Genomic DNA, 20,824 nt, shown 5'->3' on the forward strand with positions numbered 1-20,824 from the left:
GAAGGCGGTAAACAGTCTCACTTAGTGTGGGAGTGTCCCCATTCCTCAGTGGAACAGGGCCTCTCATTAGCAACCACATCGCTCTGTTGCTAAGTGACGGTACTTTGAGGAAAACACACAATACACCTACACTACCAGGTCTGTCTGTGCTTGCCATCCTTCCAAGGCTACTCTTTGTTTTCATTAACTCACAATTGCCTTGGTGCTTTGTTGTGGTATAAACAAAACCCCCATTGAAATAATCTCATCTATCTTAAGTAGATTTTAAAAATATATTTTTATTTAACCTTTATTTAACTTGGCAAGTCAGTTAAGAACAAATTCTTATTTACAATGACGGCCTAGGAACAGTGGGTTAACTGCCTTGTTCAGGGGCAGAACGACAGGTTGACCTTGTCAGCTCGGGGATTCGATCCACCAACCTTTTGGTTACTGGCCCAACGCTCTAACCACTAGGCTACCTGCCGCCCCGTTAATCAACGGTGAGGTATAGAATTCTGTTGGCCAGCGCTCAAGTTCTTAAAGTGATCTATTCTTTTAAAGTAAAGGTGTGTGGAAAGGGAGTATGTAAAATATACGTTTTATATCTCTAATGGTTAGGACTAGGTAAAATAAGATCTGTGATAAGGGGTAATTTCCACCTCAACCTAGGTGGGTAAGGATGGTGTCGTAAGATAATTATGGAGAAGCTTTCCCAACCCACTCGAAGGGCAAACTCTTGATTCCTCGTATCGTGACTGCCCAGAGGCCGGCTCTCCTAACTCCTGGTATTGATCTTGGTTAGTTTGTGATGTCTCCTAACTGCTAATATACTACGATATACTATGACTTCTGGTATTGTTATTGGTTAGTGGTGGTGTACCTCCAGCTTGTCCGTGCGTAGAAGCTTCTGGTTGGAGGAGGAGCTCTGCATGGAGCAGGGAGGGCTGCCGGGGACGATGATACTATGGGTGCTGGGCTGGAGCATCTCGGTGGGCATCATGCCCATGCTGTGGGTCATGTGGGTCAGGTAGGGAGCGTAGCTCAGCCCCGGGCTGGAGCCCAGTCCCTGGCTAATAGGAAACGACTGCTCCCGAGAAATAGGGGGCGAGGTGGGGGGGAAGATGGGAGACCGAGAGGGACAGAAATGTTAAAGAGGTGAGAGAGAGACGGCAGGGGGAGAGAAAGGCAGAGAGAGAAGAGGTTGGATGGAGGAAGAGAGAAAGGGAGAGACCCCGAAAGTGATAGAGTAAGAAGAGAGAGAGAGAGACGTAGAGAGAAAAGTGGGGAGAGAAATAAACAATTGGACACATCGGGGGTAGTAACGCCTAGTAGTCCGTTACTCACCATGGTAGGCTGCATGGTCGTGCCAGGGAACATGAAAGGCATCTGTTGAGCCAACATGGCTGCTGCAGTCTTCTGTTGTATGAGGTTGTTGCGGCCGTTGATCTCCAGCTGGGTCTTCAGGTGGGCCGGGGGGTGGAGGTATTTGCAGTTCTCCCGCGTACATCGGCCCTGAAAATAAATACAATAAAAAATTAAAAATACATTAAAACACAAGTTAAAGACCCAGATCGGGTTGTCACAACTTAAATACAGAACGTGCCTAAAGGAAACCAAGAGGGGCGCAGCTAAACTAAAGCAGTAAATTATGAATAAACCAGAGGTTAGGCATATGGTCAAAGGTTAGGCATAGGCAGACAGTCTTCAATACATGGAATACTGAGGAGCACATTGATATTCACAGCTGATGCTTTTGCAGCGGCTAATGGGGATCCTAAATATCAAATGACGAGGAGTTGTGCGTATTGGCCTCGGCAGACCGGTGGGGCTGTGAGTAGCTAGCTCAGAGGTTTGCGCTTAATGACTAGCTGCTTCAATAAAGGATCTTTAACACCTTACAATGTGTGGCTTTGGCTTCAACGTGTGTTAGCACGATAATGACGCCAAAGATAGAACAAGGCGCCAGATGTTTCACCAGATGTATAAATCTGAAGCATCCGGTATCTATCTCCTGCTGTTGAAATGCCTCACCTCAACACCACCAGGCAGAAAGGGAAGAGCAGTGACCCAATTAGCAGAGCATCAACGCCCCAGTCACGGGTCTATGCTGAAATAGGACAACCTCCCTACCAGTCCACTGACAAACCAGCATACAGCCAGCCGCTCTCCATGCACACGCTGCCTAGCTGGCTCTGACCGCCAAAATAGTTCCACTGCGGTTACTACTGCAGTATGCTAACAACAATATTGTATGGTTTGCAGTAAATGTTAGGATGAGCCTAAGGATGACCTTAGACGTGTTTTGCTTGTGATTATTTTGGATTGAGCCGCTAAACATTCACTCAATGAAGGCTGAAGGGATCTGTGTAGCCAGTGGTGTTATGTCCATACGGGGCAAAGGCACGTGCTCCCTCAGATTTGTCTTGTTTTAAAAATTCTTAAATTACAATATATATTTTTTAAGCCCACATAGATATTTTTATAAATAATTATGATACTATCAGTGATATTTTGAGGAAGGTGCCCACTGACTTGACCAGGCAAAGAGTACCCCCCCACACACCCCATTGTCCCTAGAGCAAAGGGATGCCTAGGCAAAACGCTAGATACTCAATGGAGGAGGAGATAGGGTGTCGAGTGACACACAAATGTTTTGTTGCGTCTCTGCAACACTAGCCACATAGCAGTTTTATGAAGTTGGCTTTAGCTTGCTAGATAGGTTCCCAATCTCCCAACTTCATAACTAGCAATAAATCAAGTTAGAGTAGCTTTTCTAACTATCTTAGCTGGCATGTCTGCTGGCAAGGTTGCATAATGATTATGGCTCTAGATTGCGGGAAAAAAGCTGTTTAAAATGTTTGAAAAATAAAAAAATTCTCCAACTTCCCGAAAGGAGTACCACCCCCCTCCATCCTCACGTACTTCGTGAACCCTCTAAAATAATGGGTACGTGACGCCTCTACTTTTAGCCAAGGCAACATGTCAGAGAAGATGTGGACCGCATTCTAGATGACCAAATATTTTTCTTGACATCACATGTCAACATCAACCCTATAAGGGTGGTTGTAAATCTGAACCACGCTTTATATATGGTTCCCTCGTTTCAACATCCAGTTTATTGTTCCGGTCACGAACATGAGCGGACCTTTATTCAAGGAGGGGTTATTGGACCCGGGGAGTCCGCAGAACAAATAACATGTAATCACGCTGGTCAGCTGGGTGTTGTCAGCCCGAGAGGAAATTAGAAACCTGATGAAAAGTGCTTGTTTTCTACCCCACTGTGATAAAAAAAGCACCAGTGAGAGCATCAAACTGAGAGCAGGCATTCACACTGATTTGATTTGGGACATGAAGTTAGGCATAGAAGGCCAACCTAGGGCCGAGCTGAGCCCAACAAAGCTGTATGTGTGAAGGTATGCCTTATTTATGTAAGAAACTAGCTATAGCTAGATATAATATGATTGTAAGTACTAAACCCATCATACAATCATCTCTAAGACTAGTCTGGGGCAAAGTAGGCTACACTGTTAAAAACAAACACTGATAGTTATCTATCATCATGGGATTAATGCAGAGTTATTTTTTGCTTCGGTGGATAAAACAGTGCATGATTGTGTTCCTTTTAGATCAGGCCTATCCTTCAAATAACTCATATTTCAGGATATGAATGTCATTTTCCCTAGTGAAGGGGCACAGAAGTCTTGGTTTAGTGTGGGGGAAGTCAAGTCACCCGTCGGATGGGGTGCCACAGGGCTGCACTCTACACCCCCTTCAGTTTCTACAGCTGGTTCATGCCAGTGCTGCACTGTACACCTTCTCAGTTTCTCCACTGGCGCAGGATATCCCTCCTCCTCCTCCTCTCCACTCTATCCCCAGCCAAAGAATAATGTTATCGCTGTGCCTCGCAGCCAAGAGCCTGTGAGGTGTCAAAACCAATCAGAGCCTCTATCACTGACGCCGCTCTAGGCAGACAGACTCCATGGCGACTGCTGGGAGGGGAAGAGTGATGGGGGATGCGGTGCTGCTGAGGCTGAGCTTTGGATGCCTTCCCTGTGACTGTGAGGATGGCCTGAAGGGCATTAGATAGTGCTGTGACCCCTGACAATCACACGCATGAGTAGGGCCGTGACTACCTGGACCGAACCGAGTTTTAGCCTATTTTCTGTGGTCAGGGAAAAACTCCTGGGTTGCTTGGTTAGAAACAAGCCACATGACAACAATGCTTTCTTTGTGACATTTTGCTGCCAGTGTCGTGATTGAGTCAATGCATTCGGTGCCAGTTTTGAGCATCGTTACTCACCATTTGAGGGAGGAGTTAAGCAGCCATAAAAAAAAACACTTGGGGAGAGCGTTTCATTTGACACATTAGAAAGGAGGGGGTTATATTCATAAGTGTGTGGCACAGCGGTCAATATGCTCTCCCTCTACATTACTTTACTTCTGCTCATTAGCATTGACGGAGCGGTGTAAATTTTAACAGGCGTTATTAAATGATAATCACAGGGTCCTTTTCAGTCAGGTACTAATTAACTTACAGCCCACTGGCTCTCTAAGTCACAGCGATGCTGGCTAGAACACTTATGCAGTAAGTACACGTGAGATGACGCAAGCAGGGTCGGTCTGTTCAGAGGGAGTCGTGCCACTGACTCTGCAGATAAGAAACGACTAGAGGAGCGTTTCTGGCTGGCTCCGCTCTCTGAGCAGAGCTGCCGGAGAGCGCCGCGGAGCATTCCTCGTGTAACAATGACAGCGCTAAAAAGCTGCCTGTCTCAGATTATGAAAAACTGAGCGAGAGACTGTCATTAGAGCTCGAGTCAGATGTTATCTTGCCCAGCGGGGGAATAGAGAGAGGCCCCGTTGTCTTAACCACCCACACTGACGGAGCAAGAATCTATTCATCCTCACCATCGCCTCGGAGCACGCATTTATGAAAAGGGGCTTTTGAAACCTGAGGCACATGATTACCCCGTTAAACAAGCCCATTTCAGACGCTACATCGTTCAGCTGTAATGACACAGTGGATCCCTTCTGATAGCTGGGTCTGTTTCAAAATTTCAGCACAAAGTCAAGGATCTAGCTAACTTGTGCAACTAGCTAACTTGTGATACTAGGCCTAATAATATAATAGGGTTAAGAAGATAATTATCTCTTAGGGGTTTGAAAAGCGATGACAATGAGGCTGGGAGTATAATACTACTAAATGCTGGCCCCTTTTTACATATTTAACCACAGGACCCGGCCTTCTTGCCACCCACTTTTAAAGTGAATGCTCTAGGGAGACTAAACCTTCCTTTTTCTACCTAGTTAGAGGTCGCCCTTCCCTAACCAACTGAGTTTCTATGAACAGCCCATGTACATTAGATTAATCCCAGTGGGACGCAGATGAACGCCTGTAATTTCATGAACAGATTAGGATTATACTCACTTAACCCATTTAGGCCTGTCCCCTTGGAGGCTAACTAATTACACCTATTAATTGCCCATCTGAATCCAAAGTCTTTAACACTGAGAAATTGGGGGTTTCACATGCATGTGATCGAATCATGGCAAGTCATTAAATCATGGTGGAACTTTTCCCTTGTCATATTGGGGTAGTCAAATGGAGCCAAAGTCGTTTCCCTCAAGAATCTCAATAAAAAAACTAGCCTAGTTAGTCTCTTCCCACAGCTGCTTTGAGTTTGGTGCAAGCAAGACTACACTGTATGATGCCTGCTGTAGCATTGTGCTACATTACCAAAACCAGAACGACGCTGCTGCCCTCGATGAGGCCTTGGTGAGGAGTGAAAAACATGTACCCTTAAGGCAACACTGTGGCTACCTGCTGCTGTACTGGCATGGCCCCCCCTGCCCCCTTCCCTGCCTAGAAAGAAAAATCCCCCCCCCCCCACCACCTTGTCAATCAGCTGTGCACTGAATTGAGACAGTGATGACTGCGTGTCTGTGGGTGGCACAGCACAGAGGGTCGCTTTACCAGGGGCAGCAGAATGGCGATTCAGTTGAGGCCTCCGCTAACTACTGGCCATTTGCATTTTCCTTTCAATGGGGCTCTATTCTTCCTCACCCGAGACAGAGGTTCACCGTCCCTTGAGCCGACAGAGGTGCAACATTTTTTTTTAAAGTAAAGCGAAGGCTGGGTGGCATGGCGGCTCCTCTCGTTATGTGGGTGGTAGGGGTTCAAAGCCTCCCCCTCTCCTCTCAGTCCATAATTCAAACTCTTGCTCGCATACATAACCGGTACTGGTACTCCTTGTATATAGCCATGTTATTTTTACTTGTTATTCATTATTCACTGTGTATTTCTTCCTTGTGTCACTATTTATGTTTTATAACATTTTGTATCTTATATTTAACTCTGTATTGTTAAAAAAATGACCTGTAAGTAAGCATTTCACTATTAGTCTACACTTGTTGTCTACAAAGCATGTGACAAATTCAATTAAATTAGATCTACATGGCTTCGGGGGGGAAGAGAGATTATGTTGGTGAATGAGAGGGGGCTTTAGTTATGGAGGGAAGTGGTGGGGTTCTCTCTCTCTGTGTGACACGGGTCAGACACAAGCTACTCATTCACCCTCAGGAGAAAGGCGCTGTACAGGGTTTGCATAGCTGAAACCCACATTATGACATTATCACCATCCTGACAGCTCGACAGCCAGGATCGATGGCCTTTTGGAGAAGAGTGACAGAGGAGAAGGCCAATAAGACCTAATGCCATTTCAATCTAGGAAGAAGAGTCACCGGGAAAAATAAGGGAAAAAATGAGGCACTGGTGAGACATAGTGGAACACCACGGGCTAGGCATCTCTCTGTATGTTACAGTTAATACGCTAAACATTATTTCTTCATGCCTTTGCGTTTCCAGAGACATCCACCACAACTCCTGAGATGACTGAACCTCCGGAGAAACTCTGACAACAAAGTCCTTTCTCTTTATCCGTTTGTCCTTCTCCCCGGCGACAACTTTGCTCGCTGTGAGAACTGACACTAATTTCTCTGACAAGAAGCAGGGAATATCTGTAATCCCTTTACACCATATCAGAGGGGCTTGTGTCTCCACTGACCTGGCCCGGGTGGCCTCTTCTCTTCCTCTCAGTCAGTCACTCTCCCTCTCTTCGTCTTCCTCTCTCTAGGTCTCGCTCTCCATCTCTCGGTCTCCCTCTGGGCATTAATGGCTGCTGGCATGTCAACCTTATTCCCAGTCAGGTGTGACATTTTAGCGAAACCTCGTGCAATGAGAACCCAACAGGATGGGCACTTACGGAAAAAGCAGGTCCCGACACCACTCTGAAAGAAAGCAGAAGGGTTCTCGTTGCTGGATGCACACAGACAGGAGGTCCCTTCATCCTCCTTAGGGGTAGTAGTGTCCCTTTCCGGTGACCTATTCCACTCAAGCTCACTGTAACAGGTTCACCTTAGCCATGAATACTACTGAAAGTGCCATGACATCCGTAAGCAGTACTGGGCACCATAGCTGCAAATGGCTCTCATGTTGAGGCATTCAACTCCATGCACACAGCTCTTCTAAAAGGAAATAAGCACTAATTGAAATGCTGTACTTCCATACTGAAATGATATCCCATGGCTTTTGATCTTGACATTTGAGAAGATGAACTATACCTATTAGCGTTTCCTTTAACTTAGAGTTCCTTACACCATAGAAATAGCCAAAAGTACAAATCGAAGAGAAAAAAAAACGGTTGATATATCTGTAACAAACCTTGCCCATTTTGTTTAAGGCCTACATGTCTGGCGAGTCTCATCATAAGGCTATTATGCGACAACACAAATGAGAGCCACCATTAAGAAAAATAAATTATGGAACAAAGGACTGTTTTTGCCACACACACACACACACACACACACACACCTCCCGTTGCATTCACGCGCTGCCTACTAGATTACAGTGTTGTCTCGGCGGTAATTACATATGCCTTTGTTTCAACACCCGTAATCCTAGAGATGGGCGAGCGGTGCTACCGCTGACACGCCTGAGATTACCCCAGGAGTGTGGCAAAGAGGCTCCTAAGCCTCCTGGCTTTCCACTACAGAGGAGAGAAGTGCGAGAAAGAGGGAGGGAGAGCGAGTGAGTGAGAAAGATAGGTGGTGATAATTTCCCCCTCCTGTTCTCTCCGACACAGACACATAGTGTCATCTGTGTAGGGACACTCCTCAGCAGGGGTCCCTCTACCACGGGCCCACACAGAAAACACACACACTCCCAAAAACACACATCTCCATCTGCGGAGAGGGCGTTGTATAAAAGTGCGGCAGGCAGTACTGTGTATGCATCAGAAATAGATCAACTCATTCTAATTCTTTGACTGTAACATCAATGAGAGTGTATTCAGAGTGAGGTGCTGCTTGGAACATTGAGCACACACAGTTTCTGTGAAAGAACACAGCTTGAAAAAGCAGGGTGGCACTTAGTACAAATGATGAAACTTGAGATACAGCAGAAATATACACAGTCTTTCTGACTAAAAGCAAGTCTAACTTATGTGCTTGTTGAAAGAGGACTGTCTGACATTGGATTGTTGTGGACGAGTTAAGAGGGAGCGTCCAGACCTAAGAGCGAGGGCAAGTTTTTTTTGTGCATGGATGTTACAGAGTTGTATGTGTGTGTGTGTTCTGCTTGCCTGTCAACATAGAGATAGGATTTGTGTGTGTGTGTGTCTTCAATGCTCTTACAACCCTCTTGCCTCCCAGGTCTATGCCGTAGCCCAGTAGGCTGGGCTGGTAATCCAGTGAGCCCTGCCTACTCCAGTTAATCTGATCATCTGTGACCTGCTGAGACATGAAACCCACCCTGTTGAGCTGCACTAATCTAACGACACACACACAGGCACGCACACATACACACAGGCGTGCACACACGCACCAGCCCAATCTCTGTGTTGACCGGCCGAGGTAAAGGACTGAGGCAATATTCCTTACAACTAAGCCTAACTGTCATGAGCACTCGGAGTCCATTTCAGGCACTTGTGTACCAGTTGTAGATTGTCCTATTCGTCACTGACACCTTCTAGGAGGAAAATAATTGTAGAATAAATACTAGCCAACGTCAAGCTGCAATTAGAGAAAAATAGACATTTCGAGAGAGAAAATGAACAACAATTGCTAGCCTATCTACAGTGCATTCGAAAAGTATTCAGACCCCTTGACTTATTCCACATGTTGTTACGTTACTGCCTTTTTCTAAAATTGCTTAAATATACATTTGTTTTATCTAATAAATGAAATCTTGCATTTGCATAAGTAAATCAGACCTTTTACTCAGTACTTTGTTCTAGCACCTTTATCAGCGATTACAGCCTTGAGTCTTCTTGGGTATGATGCTATAAGCCTGGCACACCTGTATTTGGGGAGTTTCTCCCATTCTTCTCTGCAGTTCCGCTCAAGCTCTGTGGAGTGTCGCTGCATAGCTATTTTCAGGTTTCTCCAGAGATGTTCGATCGGTTTCAAGTCCGGGCTCTTGCTGGGCCACACAAGGACAGTCAGAGACTTGTCCCGAAGCCACTCCTGCATTGTCTTGGTTGTGTGCGTCGTTGTCCTGTTGGAAGGTGAACGAACCTGCACCCCAGTCTGAGGTCCTGAGCACCCTGGAGCAGGTTTTCAAGGATCTCTGAACTTTGCTCCGTTCATCTTTCCCTCGATCCAGACTAGTTCCCCAGTCCCCCCACAGAGGAACTCTGGAGCTCTATCAGTGTGACTATTGGGTTCTTGGTCACCTCCCTGAACAAGGCCCTTCTCCCCCGATTGCTCAGTTTGGCCGGGCGGCCAGCTCTGGAACCGCCAAGGCCCTTCCTAAACTTCTTCCATTTAAAAATGCAGGCCACTGTGTTCTTGTGGACCTTCAATGCTGCAGACATTTTTTGGTACCCTTCCCCAGATCTGTGCCTCAACACAATCCTGTCTCTGAGCTTTACGGACAATTACTTCAACCTCAAGGCTTGGTTTCCGCTCTGATATGAACTGTCAACTGTGGGACCTTATATAGACCAGTGTGTGCCTTTCCAAATCATGTCCAATCAATTGAATTTACCACAGGTGGACTCCAATCAAGTTGTAGAAACATCAAGGATGATTAAAGTTAACAGGATGCACCTGAGCTCAATTTCAAGTCTTTTTTTATAAATATTTTTTATAAAAACCTGTTTTCGCTTTGTCATTATGGGGTATTGTATGTAGATTGATGAGGAAAACATTTACTTAATCAATTTTAGAATGAGGCTGTAACGTAACAAAATGTGGAACTAGTCAAGGTGTCTGAATACTTTCCAAATGCACTGTATACTGTTGATTAGAAACAAAAACACCCAAATCCCCATGGGATTCAGTTCCAATCTGTTAGCTAGATGCTAGTCACTTCTTGTTTTTTTTTTATTACTGAAAATGGTAGGGGGGAAAATGGGTATGAGTGTTTCCTTGCATATACGTAGTACCTCCGGGACTCTGAGCAGCTCCACAGAGAAGTCCTCTTTAAAAGGCATACTGAAGGACCTGGCCAAGGAGGGCTGCACACGACCTCCAGTATGCCTAAATCTCCAACCTGGATTACACAATATTTGTACATTATAATTTTTTTAATTCTTCAAGCTCTGTCAAGTTGGATGTTGATCATTGCTAGACAGCCATTTTCAAGTCTTCCCATAGATTTTCAAGCAGATTTAAGTCAAAACTGTAACTAGGCCACTCAGGAACATTCAATGTCATCTTGGAAAGCATCTCGTGTAGATTTGGCCTTGTGTTTTAGGTTATTGTCCTGCTGAAAGGTGAAATCATCTGCCAGTGTCTGGTGAAAAGCAGACAACCAGAATTTCATCTAATCAAATTTTATTTGTCACATACACATGGTTAGCAGATGTTAATGCGAGTGTAGAGAAATGCTTGTGCTTCTAGTTCCGACCATGCAGTATTATCTAACAAGTAATCTAACCTAACAATTTCACAACAACTACCTTATACACACAAGTGTAAAGGAATGAATAAGAATATGTATATAAAAATATATGAATGAGTGATGGCCGAACGGCAAAGGCAAGATGCAGTAGATGGTATAGATGAGATGAGTAATGTAGGGTATGTAAATATTATATAAAGTGGCATTGTTTAAAGTGGCTAGTGATATTTATTACATCATTCAAACAGTTTTAGAAACTTCAGAGTGTTTTCTATCCAAATCTACTAATAATATGCAAATATTTGACTCTGGGCCCGAGTATTAGGCAGTTTACTCTGGGCATGCTTTTCATCCGAAAATGAAAATACTGCCCCCTATACCCTAAAAAGTTCATCAAAACTCTAGAATTTCAATTGATATTCTAAAAATCACCAGTCACACAAGGGAGCCTCAGCAGGTACTCCGCACACTCAAACAATAAAGTTTGCACAGGCACTTAAAAAAAATTAAAATCTTTAGAACATGGAATTCATTTTTAAAAAACCTGCTGATTTTTTAACTCTGCCACCTTTGTTTACCTCTATGTTTTGAGTACATGCTTAACTCTATAGCCATGTCATTTTCTCTCTTACGCACCGGCCACCATTCACCTAAGCGCCGACCCTCATTGATAGCGTGTCGGGTGTCGAGTGTTTCAGAGTGATGTAAATCCATAGCCCAGACCAAGGGGGATAATGGGGTGGAGGGAGGGATGAGGTGGAGGGAGAGCAGGAGCCGATCTATTCATCAAAGCCCCTTTCCAACACACTCAGCAAATGGATGAGCACAGATGCGTCCCAAATGGCATATCATTCCGTATTTAGTGTACTACTTACCCATAGGGCTCCGGTCAAAAGTAATGCAATAGGGTGCAATTTGGGACAGACCAGGAAATCTGTAATATGGGAGACATGGCTGACGCAGGCCAGTGTGTCCAAGGTTACAGTGTCGGGTTGTGTTATGGGCCTTTTCTATTCACTCACAATTCATTGAAGGAGAATGCTGTATTAGTAAATCACTCTCAAACTACGAAGTGGCGCTTATAAACTAGACATCCATATGCGTTGAAATGGCACCATATTCCAGCTTAAGGTCAAAAGTAGTGCAGGTAGGGAACAGGGTGCCATTTGGACACAGACACCCTGATGAAGGATGTCATCCGGTAATGTAAAGAAATAATTTTTTTTTTCTTCCATCAACGTCAACTGCCCTTCAAGAGTGGCTTAGTATATTCTCGCATAACCTTAATTCATGCGCGTTGGTTTGGCATATACCTTTTCCTCTAGCCTGTGCATTTCCGTCATCTTTCTATAATATGCCACTTTTTATCCATAGCGACTTGAATTACAGTGAGTGCATCTTTATTACATTTATGTGATCCTTACAGAAACTGAACAAACAACCTTGGCATTGCTAGCATCACACTCTTACCAACTGAGCCACACAGGACCACATCAGTAAGAGTGATTGGGGAGACACCTTGTGCGAGCATGACAACCAATCGAGGACATAATGCATACAAAATGTTGTTTTCTGGTTGGGATAGAGTTTCCCCTGGTGACAGATATCCCCCTATAGGGCTGAACTCAAGAGCCTCTGAGGGCTTAGAGTTGCAGTGGCAGCTCCTCTCCAGGGCCATGTTCATAAGGCAGCAAAAAACATGAAACGGACTAAAACAGGGACGGACTACCTGGACTTGTCCAATGAGAAACACACATTTTTGTTTTCCTTTGCAAAGCGTTTTAAAATTCTGCATGCCCTAATGAACATGACCCAGAGGTAGGTAGCTAGGTAGGTACTGTATGTAGGCTCTCTGGTGATGTGGGCCTTCTGGCTCTAAATATAAGCCCAAGGTTGCCTCGCGCTACATGAAGTGAATTAGAGCCCAAGAGTGATGACTCACACAAGCCGCTCAAGTGGAGTAAGCACACCTTTTATTTCTACAGTCAGTGTACACACACGACAGAATGACCAAGCCAACACTCCTGTATCGGGAATAGAGGGAGAGTGGGGCAGAGGAAGACAGAGAAACCCCCCAGAGAGAGTTTGTGTTTCTATGAGTATTCATAAAGCCTGTCTAACAGAGACAATAAATTAGTCTCATTTCAACATTTGTTAATGAATGTAAACGTTGAATTGCATTGGTCTTTATTAAACAATGACAAATGGAAGTATAAGAGTTTAGAATCCCTGCGTCACCGGAAGAACACACGCTCACTTCTTCTGCTCCATCCCTCCACCATATCACTCCTACCTCTCCCTCCAAACCTCCCACCTACTTTTTCCCTCCCGCCCTTGGTCCTGCCTACCTCTCCCTGCCTTCCACCTACCGTTCCCTCCCTCCCGCCTAGAGTAGTTATAATTACTACAAACACACCATGAGTTTTAATTAACTGCAACAGTATATGCGCTGCCAATTTGTGTTCCCCCCCACCACCAATACTCCCATCCATCTTTCCCTCCCACTGTACACCCTTCTCTCCCTCCATGGGATCATCTGAGTCTGGGGAAGTGTGTAGGCATCCCAAATGGTACCCTATTCCCTATATAGAGCTCTACTTTTGACTAGAACCCATGGTGCTCTGGTCAAAAGTAGTGCACTATAAAGGGAATAGGGTGCCTTCGGGATACAGACAGTTTGTAGGCCCTGACCCTGTGTGCGCTGCCAATTAGTATCCCCCACCTGTCGCTGCGGGTCAGTGGCGCAGGCATCTGCTGGGTGTGAAATTGCCCATCTCAATTTCATCCCTGAACTCTGCATGCCCCCCCACCCCTGCCCCTACCACCAGCAACATCTATAGACCTTTACCACACGACCATAAACTGGGGGGGAAGGGAGGAAAGGCATGCTGCAGATAGCCTACTGCTGGAGTATATGGTGCACTGGGTCGTATCATTAGTACATACCAGTGCAACATTTTGGAATGAAAACAGGTGTTTCTTATTGGACAAGTTCAGGTAGTCCCTCCCCATTTTGGTCCATTTTATTCCATTAGGTTTTCTAGTGATTACAACCCTGGAGTGTGTAGAGCACTGGAGAACATGGAAAACACTGCTGTTGACTGAAAGGCTTCTCAACCTCGCCAGTCGAACCAAATCACTATAATAACGACTAGTCTAATCTAGTATTTGTAGTTGGCAGTTATGTAATTAGGAGGTCCTTTGTTCATGGTCAAATCATTAGGCACCCTTAGTGCAGTTGGAATGGTAATCACTGGCCTCTGTAATCATTGGAACGTTATCCACAATTGAAACGCATGTGCACAGTGCAGACTTTGACAGATGCTATCCTGCCACAAAGTTCAAGGCAACAGTAAACATGTCGTTCCCCACGAAAGATGCAGCAACACAACCCCCCCAGCCAATTGAGATATCACATGTGACCAACACATTTCAGTTAATTACTAAAGCTCCCACCTTGGGCCAATCAGTGTAATTTTGTAAATGCCGACTCTCTATGGCAAGACGCATCATTCACCCAAGTTTTGCCAAAATCGGGCTAGTGCCATCTGAGATATGGCATGTGACGAACGTACGGATGGAGACAGATCCACAGTCCTCTCCCCGATTTCATCGTAGGGGACAATTTTGACATGTGACCTAACGGTTTACATGTTCAGCGATTGGAACTGTTGTAAAGCATTCCCTGACGGATACATTTGCGTGTGCCAAATGGCACCCTATTCACTAAATATAGTGCACTACTTCTGATCAGAGTCTATGGTTCGTGGTCAAAGGTAGTGCACTACTCCGGTCAAAACTAATGCACTATATAGGGAATCGGGTGCCATTTGGGACACAGACATCGCGTGGTATGTTGTTTGAATGTCGAGGGAGTTTAAGGTAATATTCAGTGGGCAAGAAAGAAAAACACCAGCTCATTACACAGAGGTGCTATTTTGGTGGCCTCCACATCTGGTGGCCCCCGCTTTGTTCATAAAATCACTGGTACACTGCAGACACACACGATAAATGAAGTAGATTCCACATTAACAGCGCGTCGGGTGCCCACCACTGCAACCTGCGGTCAGTATGATAACAGTAAGCTGGGGTGTATTCATTAGTTCTGCAACATAAAACATGTTTCTTATTGGACAGATTTGGGTAGGTCCCACCCCGTTAGCTTCCGTATGATTCCAAATTAATACATCCCTGGTCAGTCATCTTAAGGGGAAATTCATATCATATTGCATATCTATGCATTCGGATAGGATATAGGCTCTGAATTGCATTCCAATGAGTTTAAAAGTATAGTCAAGTTAAGCCTACAGGCAGTATGGACCTTAGAATTCTATAAAAAAAAGGTCCAACGGAGCCATTTTTATCTCAAAATCCTTTCAGGCTAACAATTAAGTACCTCACTGTGATTGTTTTCAATTAAAATGGTCAAAAAGAAAGAAATGCTGTAGCATCTTGGCAAAGAGCAATTTCTCAAGAAATACATTTGCTAGGACTGTCTGGGAAAGAAAATCTGAAAACTAGCCATTATTAGCAAAGAGGTTTGGAACTCTTTGGTCTATTAACTAATTTACAGCTTGGTAATGTCACTGTGCAGGCCAAAACAGGCTGGAATTTCAGGTGGTCAGTTCTTACACTAAAAGGGCATTATCATAATTTGCACAGTATTATTCCAAACTCAGTGTGGAAATACAGTATATGAAACACAGGGAAATGCATTTTTTGACTGCACTTGGACTTTAAGGCTACCTCACCTGTCAAAAACAAAAGAGTGCTTCACTTCAAGGCTTAAATCACTCCAAGATGGCCACCTCGCTCCCCCCAACATTCCCAGAAAGTGAAAGAGGAAATAATGCCATCTCTTATACATACAGACAGACTAGTCATTCACTGGGCTAGTGATAAGTAATCTACTTAGCTTGATATGATACAGACAGGGAAGATACCTGTCTGTCAGCACAGCTTTAGACTGCATTTCAAATAGCTGGGTTTCTCAACTCCACTATATGTACAGTTCCTTCAGAAAGTATTAACACCCCTTGACTTTTTATACATTTTGTGTTGTTACAAGGTGGGATTAAAATGGAATTAATTGTAATTTTTTGTCAACGATCTGCACAAAATACTATGTAACGTCAAAGTGGAAGAAAAATTCTGTCATATGTAGACTGAACCAGGATTTCCTCTAGGATTTTGCCTGTGCTTAGCTCTATTCGGTTTCTTTTTATCCTAAACATCCTAGTCCTTGTCGATGACAAGCATACTCATAACACGATGCCGCCACCACTATGAGTGGTACTCAGTGATGTGTTGGATTTGCCCCTAACATAACACTTTGTATTCAGGACAAAATGAAATTCTTTGCTTTTTTACTTTAGTGCCTTATTGCAAACAGGATGCATGTTTTGGAATATTTGTATTCTGTACAGGCTTCATTCTTTTCACCCTCTAATTTAGTTTAGTATTGTGGTGTAACTACAATGTTGTTGATCCTCTTTTCTCCTATCACATCCATTAAACTCTGTTTTAAAGTCACCATTGGCCTCATGATGAAATCCCTGTGCGGTTTCCTTCCTCTCTGGCAACGGCGTTATGATGGACACCTGTATCTTTTGTGACTGGGTGTATTGATACACCATTAAAGTGTCATTAATAACTTCCCCATGCTCAAAGGGATATTCAATGTCTGTTTTTTTTTTTTTTTACCCATCTAGTAATAGGTGCCGGTTGTGAGGCATTGGAAAACCTCCCTGGTCTCTGTGGTTGAATCTGTGTTTGAAATGCCCTGTTCGACTGAGGGACCTTACAGATAATTGTATGTGTGGGGTACAGAGAGGAGAATGTTTCAAATTATTTTTGAATGACTATTATTGCAGAGTGCGAGTCCATGCAACTTATTATGTGACTTGTTAAGCAAATGTTTACCCCTGAACTCATTTAAGCTTGCCATAACAAGGAGTTGAATACTTATTGACATTTAACCTTTCATTTTTTATTAATTTGTAAAACACTCTAAAAACATAATTCCACTTTGAAATTATGGGGTATTGTGTGTAGGCCAGTGACAAAAATCTAAATGTAATCCATTTTAAATTCAGGCTGTAAAATAACATTTGGAAAAAGTCAAGGGGTGCGAATACTTTCTGAAAGCACTGTACATCTCGGTGGAGTTGGGTTACGACGACTGAGCAAAATGTACTTCCGACAACATCGAGTCCCTGTCAGTCGATACGAGGAAACAGTCAGTGGTTGTACTTGACAAAAGTTTTACTTAAAGTATATATTTCAGCAAACAATGAAAGGCATGCAGCAACAGAGGACAAAGGTACACACTAAGGGTTTAAGAATTACATTTTTTTTACATGTACTGACCGACAGCGACTAGATGTAGTAGGAGGTTCAGTCCGCCCACAGTCGTCTCCACTCAACTCCATTGATGTGATATACATTGTAGAGTTGAGAAAAACTTGGCTACTTCCCAAATGGTCAAAAGTAATGCACAAAATAGAGAATAGGGTGCCAATAGGGATGCAGCCCTAGTCTCCTCTGGAAAACCTCAAAGACCTCATAGCAGCTATTACATCACATGGGCTTTCAGTTGATAGCTTGTCTGCTAAAGATGAGTCATACTGGTATGTCCACTAAGTCTACATTCGTACACTAAGTCACTCAAGGACTCTTGGGAAATAGGCCTGCTGGATAAAGCCATGATTGAACATAGTGTTTTGTCTGGATCAAAAAGAGGCTTAGGTGGTGGCGTGGCAGGGGGTGTGGCAATGGGTGCGGCCAACTTGTCAATGTGGCTAAATTGTCAAGAAAATTCAAACAAAAACTGACATGCAGCTGAGAGAACATGTTGCAGTTTTAAAGATAATTTCCTGCAATTCTATGCATTTTGCCATAGCTAATGCGGTGTTATTTTGCTCAAAACATAATCAAATCCATGCTGCTAAATTCGTTTTTCTTTTAAAATGTGTCCCTGACTGAATAATGAATAATAGATTTATCTACCTAACCATCTATCAGGTCCATTATCTTTTCTACATACTTTATATGTGTAAAGTTTTTTTTGTATGAAAATGGTGGTGGAAAATTGTGTTCTATTAGGGCAGTACACATATTTTCCTTTTTTGGGGGGGTAAGGGGCTCACCATTAGAGCTAGTTAAGCAGGAATATTATGCTTTTGCAGCCTGAATGGAGGATACTTTATGCATGAGCAGGGCTACGGGACACACAAGTGTATTACATCAAACCTAGACGATAGTGCAGATCTAGCAGTCACTATTGGCTGCCGAGGCTAGCTCCATCCCAAATGGCACCCTATTCTGCATGGCCCTAAAGCTTACCAGTCAGATTAATTGGTGGTGGTTGTGCCTTAGATTTTATTTTTTAAGGCCAATTAAAAGAAGGCCTGTGGCTCATTAAAAGGGACTCTATCCTCTCTGAAGACAGCTGTGGCTGCCTGTCTCCTAGCTGCTCCCAGAGTGGTTACATTCTGTATCACCAGATCCCAAGGCTCACAAAACACAACGAGGAAAACAAAGTACCTAGGTGGAGTGTAGGTCATTGTACAAATAAGAGTAATGTAGTCCCCTCCCAAAAAATTATAATATTAATTTAGCTTAATTTAAAGTTAGGTAATAAAGAGCACATGTTCAACTTCATAACAAATACTTCTTCCCATCAGAGGTAAATAAATAAAATAAATACTATAAAAGTGACTATAAAAAGGGACAGGGTTGACAATTTCATCTTAGAATCAGCCATTAATCAATCCCCTTGTGACAGGGGGATGGAAGCTTGTTGTGTGCAACATCAAGGGGAAACTGAATGCAAGCTTAAAGATGCACTCGCAAACTTTTGTATAATTTCAGCCAGTATTTTGAAAGTCGTGCTAATCAAAAGTTTATTGGTCACGAACAGATTCGCAGATGATCTCGCAGGTGCAACGAAAAGCTTGTTTCTGTTCCGAAGCCTGCGTTGTCTCGGTTGTGTGCTTAGGGCTGTTGTCCTATTGGAAGGTGAACCTTCGCCACAGTCTGAGGTCCAGAGCATTGTGGAGCAGGTTTTCATCAAGGATCTCTGTACTTTGCTCAGTTCATCTTTCCCTCGATCCTGACTAGTCTCCCAGTCCCTGGCACAAAAAAAAAAAAAAACATACCCACAGCATGGATGCTGCCACCACCGCCTTCACCGTAGGGATGGTGCCAGGTTTCCTCCAGACGTGACACTTGGCATTCAGGCCAAAGAGTTCAATCTTGATTTCATCAGACCAGAGAATCTTGTCATGTGCCTTTTACTGAAGAGTAACTTCCACCTGGTCACTACCATAAAGGCCTGATTGGTGGAGTGCTGCAGAGATGGTTGTCCTTCTGGAAGGTTCTCCTATCTCCACAGAGGAACTCTAGAGCTCTGTCAAAGTGACTATTGGGTTCTTGGTCACCTCCCTGACCTAGGCCCTTCTCCCCGATTGCTCAGTTTGGCCGGGCGGCCAGCTCTAGGAAGAGTCTTGGCGGTTCCAAAACTTCTTCCATTTAAGAATGATGGCCACTGTGTTCTTGGGGACCTTCAATGATGCAACATTTATTTGGTACCCTTCCCCAGATCTGTGCCTCGACACAATCCTGTCTCGGAGCGCTACAGACAATTCCTTTGACCTCATGGCTTGCTTTTAGCTCTGACATGCACTGTCAACTGTGGGACCTTATATAGACCGGTGTGTGCCTTTCCAAATCATGTCCAATCAATTGAATTTACCACAGGTGAACGCCAATCAAGTTGTAGAAACATCAAGGATGATCAATGGAAACAGGATGCACCTGAGCTCAATAGTCTCATAGCAAAGGGTCTGAATACTTATGTAAATAAGGTAGTTATGTTTTTAATGGGGTGTTGTGCGTAGATTCATGAGAAGAAAATCATTTTTATCAATTTTAGAAAAACGCAATCCATTCATGGAATGACAAGTGTCCTATTTTTTACATAAGGGAGAAAAAAAGCGTGTTAATGAAAGTATTGTTGCTTAACCCCCATTCCACCTCCAGCAAAATTCACTGAATCAAAAATATTTAATCTAATCTAGTGGTTTATTTGTCTAGGATGTGATAGACAAATTCTGTTGTAAACTGATGAGGGATGGCAGAGTGACAGAAAAAAACAAGTTGCCTTGTAAGGGAAACTCGATTATGCTCAAACCAGTTGAAGAGAAAAACTGCTACCCAACAAAAGTGAATGACCAAAATCTAGGGCCGGGACAATTCCAGTGTCACAATATTTTTTCCATGGCACAAATGAAAACATGAAGCAGACAACTATTTGGTCCTTTAAAAACCTGCTGTATGTAAAATATTGTGTGCTATAGTGTCATGTCTACTCCCGCTCCTCCCCTCCGGCATTCAACATCACCAGAATACTAACCACCGGTCCCGGCATCCATCATTACGCACAACTGGCATCAATCATTACGTGCACCTGCATGTCCTTATGATAGTCACCTGGACTCCACTACCTTCCTGATTACCTCCCCTATATCGGTCAGTCCCTTTGGTTCTCTCCTTAGTCAGTATTGTTCCGGTGTTTATGCGTAGACGCCACTGTTATGTTGTCTCGTTTCATGTTTTATTAAACGTTTCACCTGCACCTGCTTCTTGACTCTCAGCGTCTCCATTACATATAGCTTGGAAAACAAATAAATGTGACTCTGGATGACAGCATAGATTACAACATTAGGGCTGTTTCCCAAAATAAGTTAAATATGCTTGTGTTTTTGTCCTTGCCACGATACTAATGACTACCGCAATACTTGTATCATCCCAGCCCTAATAAAATCATGTATATAAATAATAATAATAAAAAGGAAAAGGCGCAATTAAAATGTGCATTAGGCTCCATTTCAGATCAATAAGTAATGACGATGGCTACGTCCCAAATGGCACCTTTTACCT

At 43.7% G+C, this 20,824-nt stretch overlaps 1 protein-coding gene and 1 long non-coding RNA gene across 9 annotated transcripts in view; both read right to left on the bottom strand.

Annotated features, from left to right (window-relative positions):
* The window catches only part of LOC115195921 (muscleblind-like protein 2a), a 77,837-nt gene that overhangs the window by 27,531 nt on the left and 29,482 nt on the right, over positions 1 to 20,824 (bottom strand). For all 8 annotated transcript variants that reach the window (XM_029756272.1, XM_029756273.1, XM_029756270.1 and 5 more), the window contains exons 3-4: positions 1,327 to 1,494; positions 863 to 1,066 (exon numbers count right to left, since the gene is read on the bottom strand). In XM_029756272.1, coding sequence (XP_029612132.1) covers positions 863 to 1,066; positions 1,327 to 1,494 — 372 coding nt within the window. The remainder of the gene's footprint in view (positions 1 to 862; positions 1,067 to 1,326; positions 1,495 to 20,824) is intronic.
* LOC115195923 (uncharacterized) lies at positions 10,355 to 10,625 on the bottom strand. The gene is made up of 2 exons (XR_003878778.1): positions 10,532 to 10,625; positions 10,355 to 10,473 (listed from the first exon to the last, which is right to left on the bottom strand). It is a non-coding gene; the product is annotated as an uncharacterized LOC115195923 (long non-coding RNA).

This window comes from Salmo trutta, chromosome 6 (genome assembly GCF_901001165.1).
Source record: "Salmo trutta chromosome 6, fSalTru1.1, whole genome shotgun sequence".
In the NCBI taxonomy this organism is placed as follows: domain Eukaryota; kingdom Metazoa; phylum Chordata; class Actinopteri; order Salmoniformes; family Salmonidae; genus Salmo; species Salmo trutta.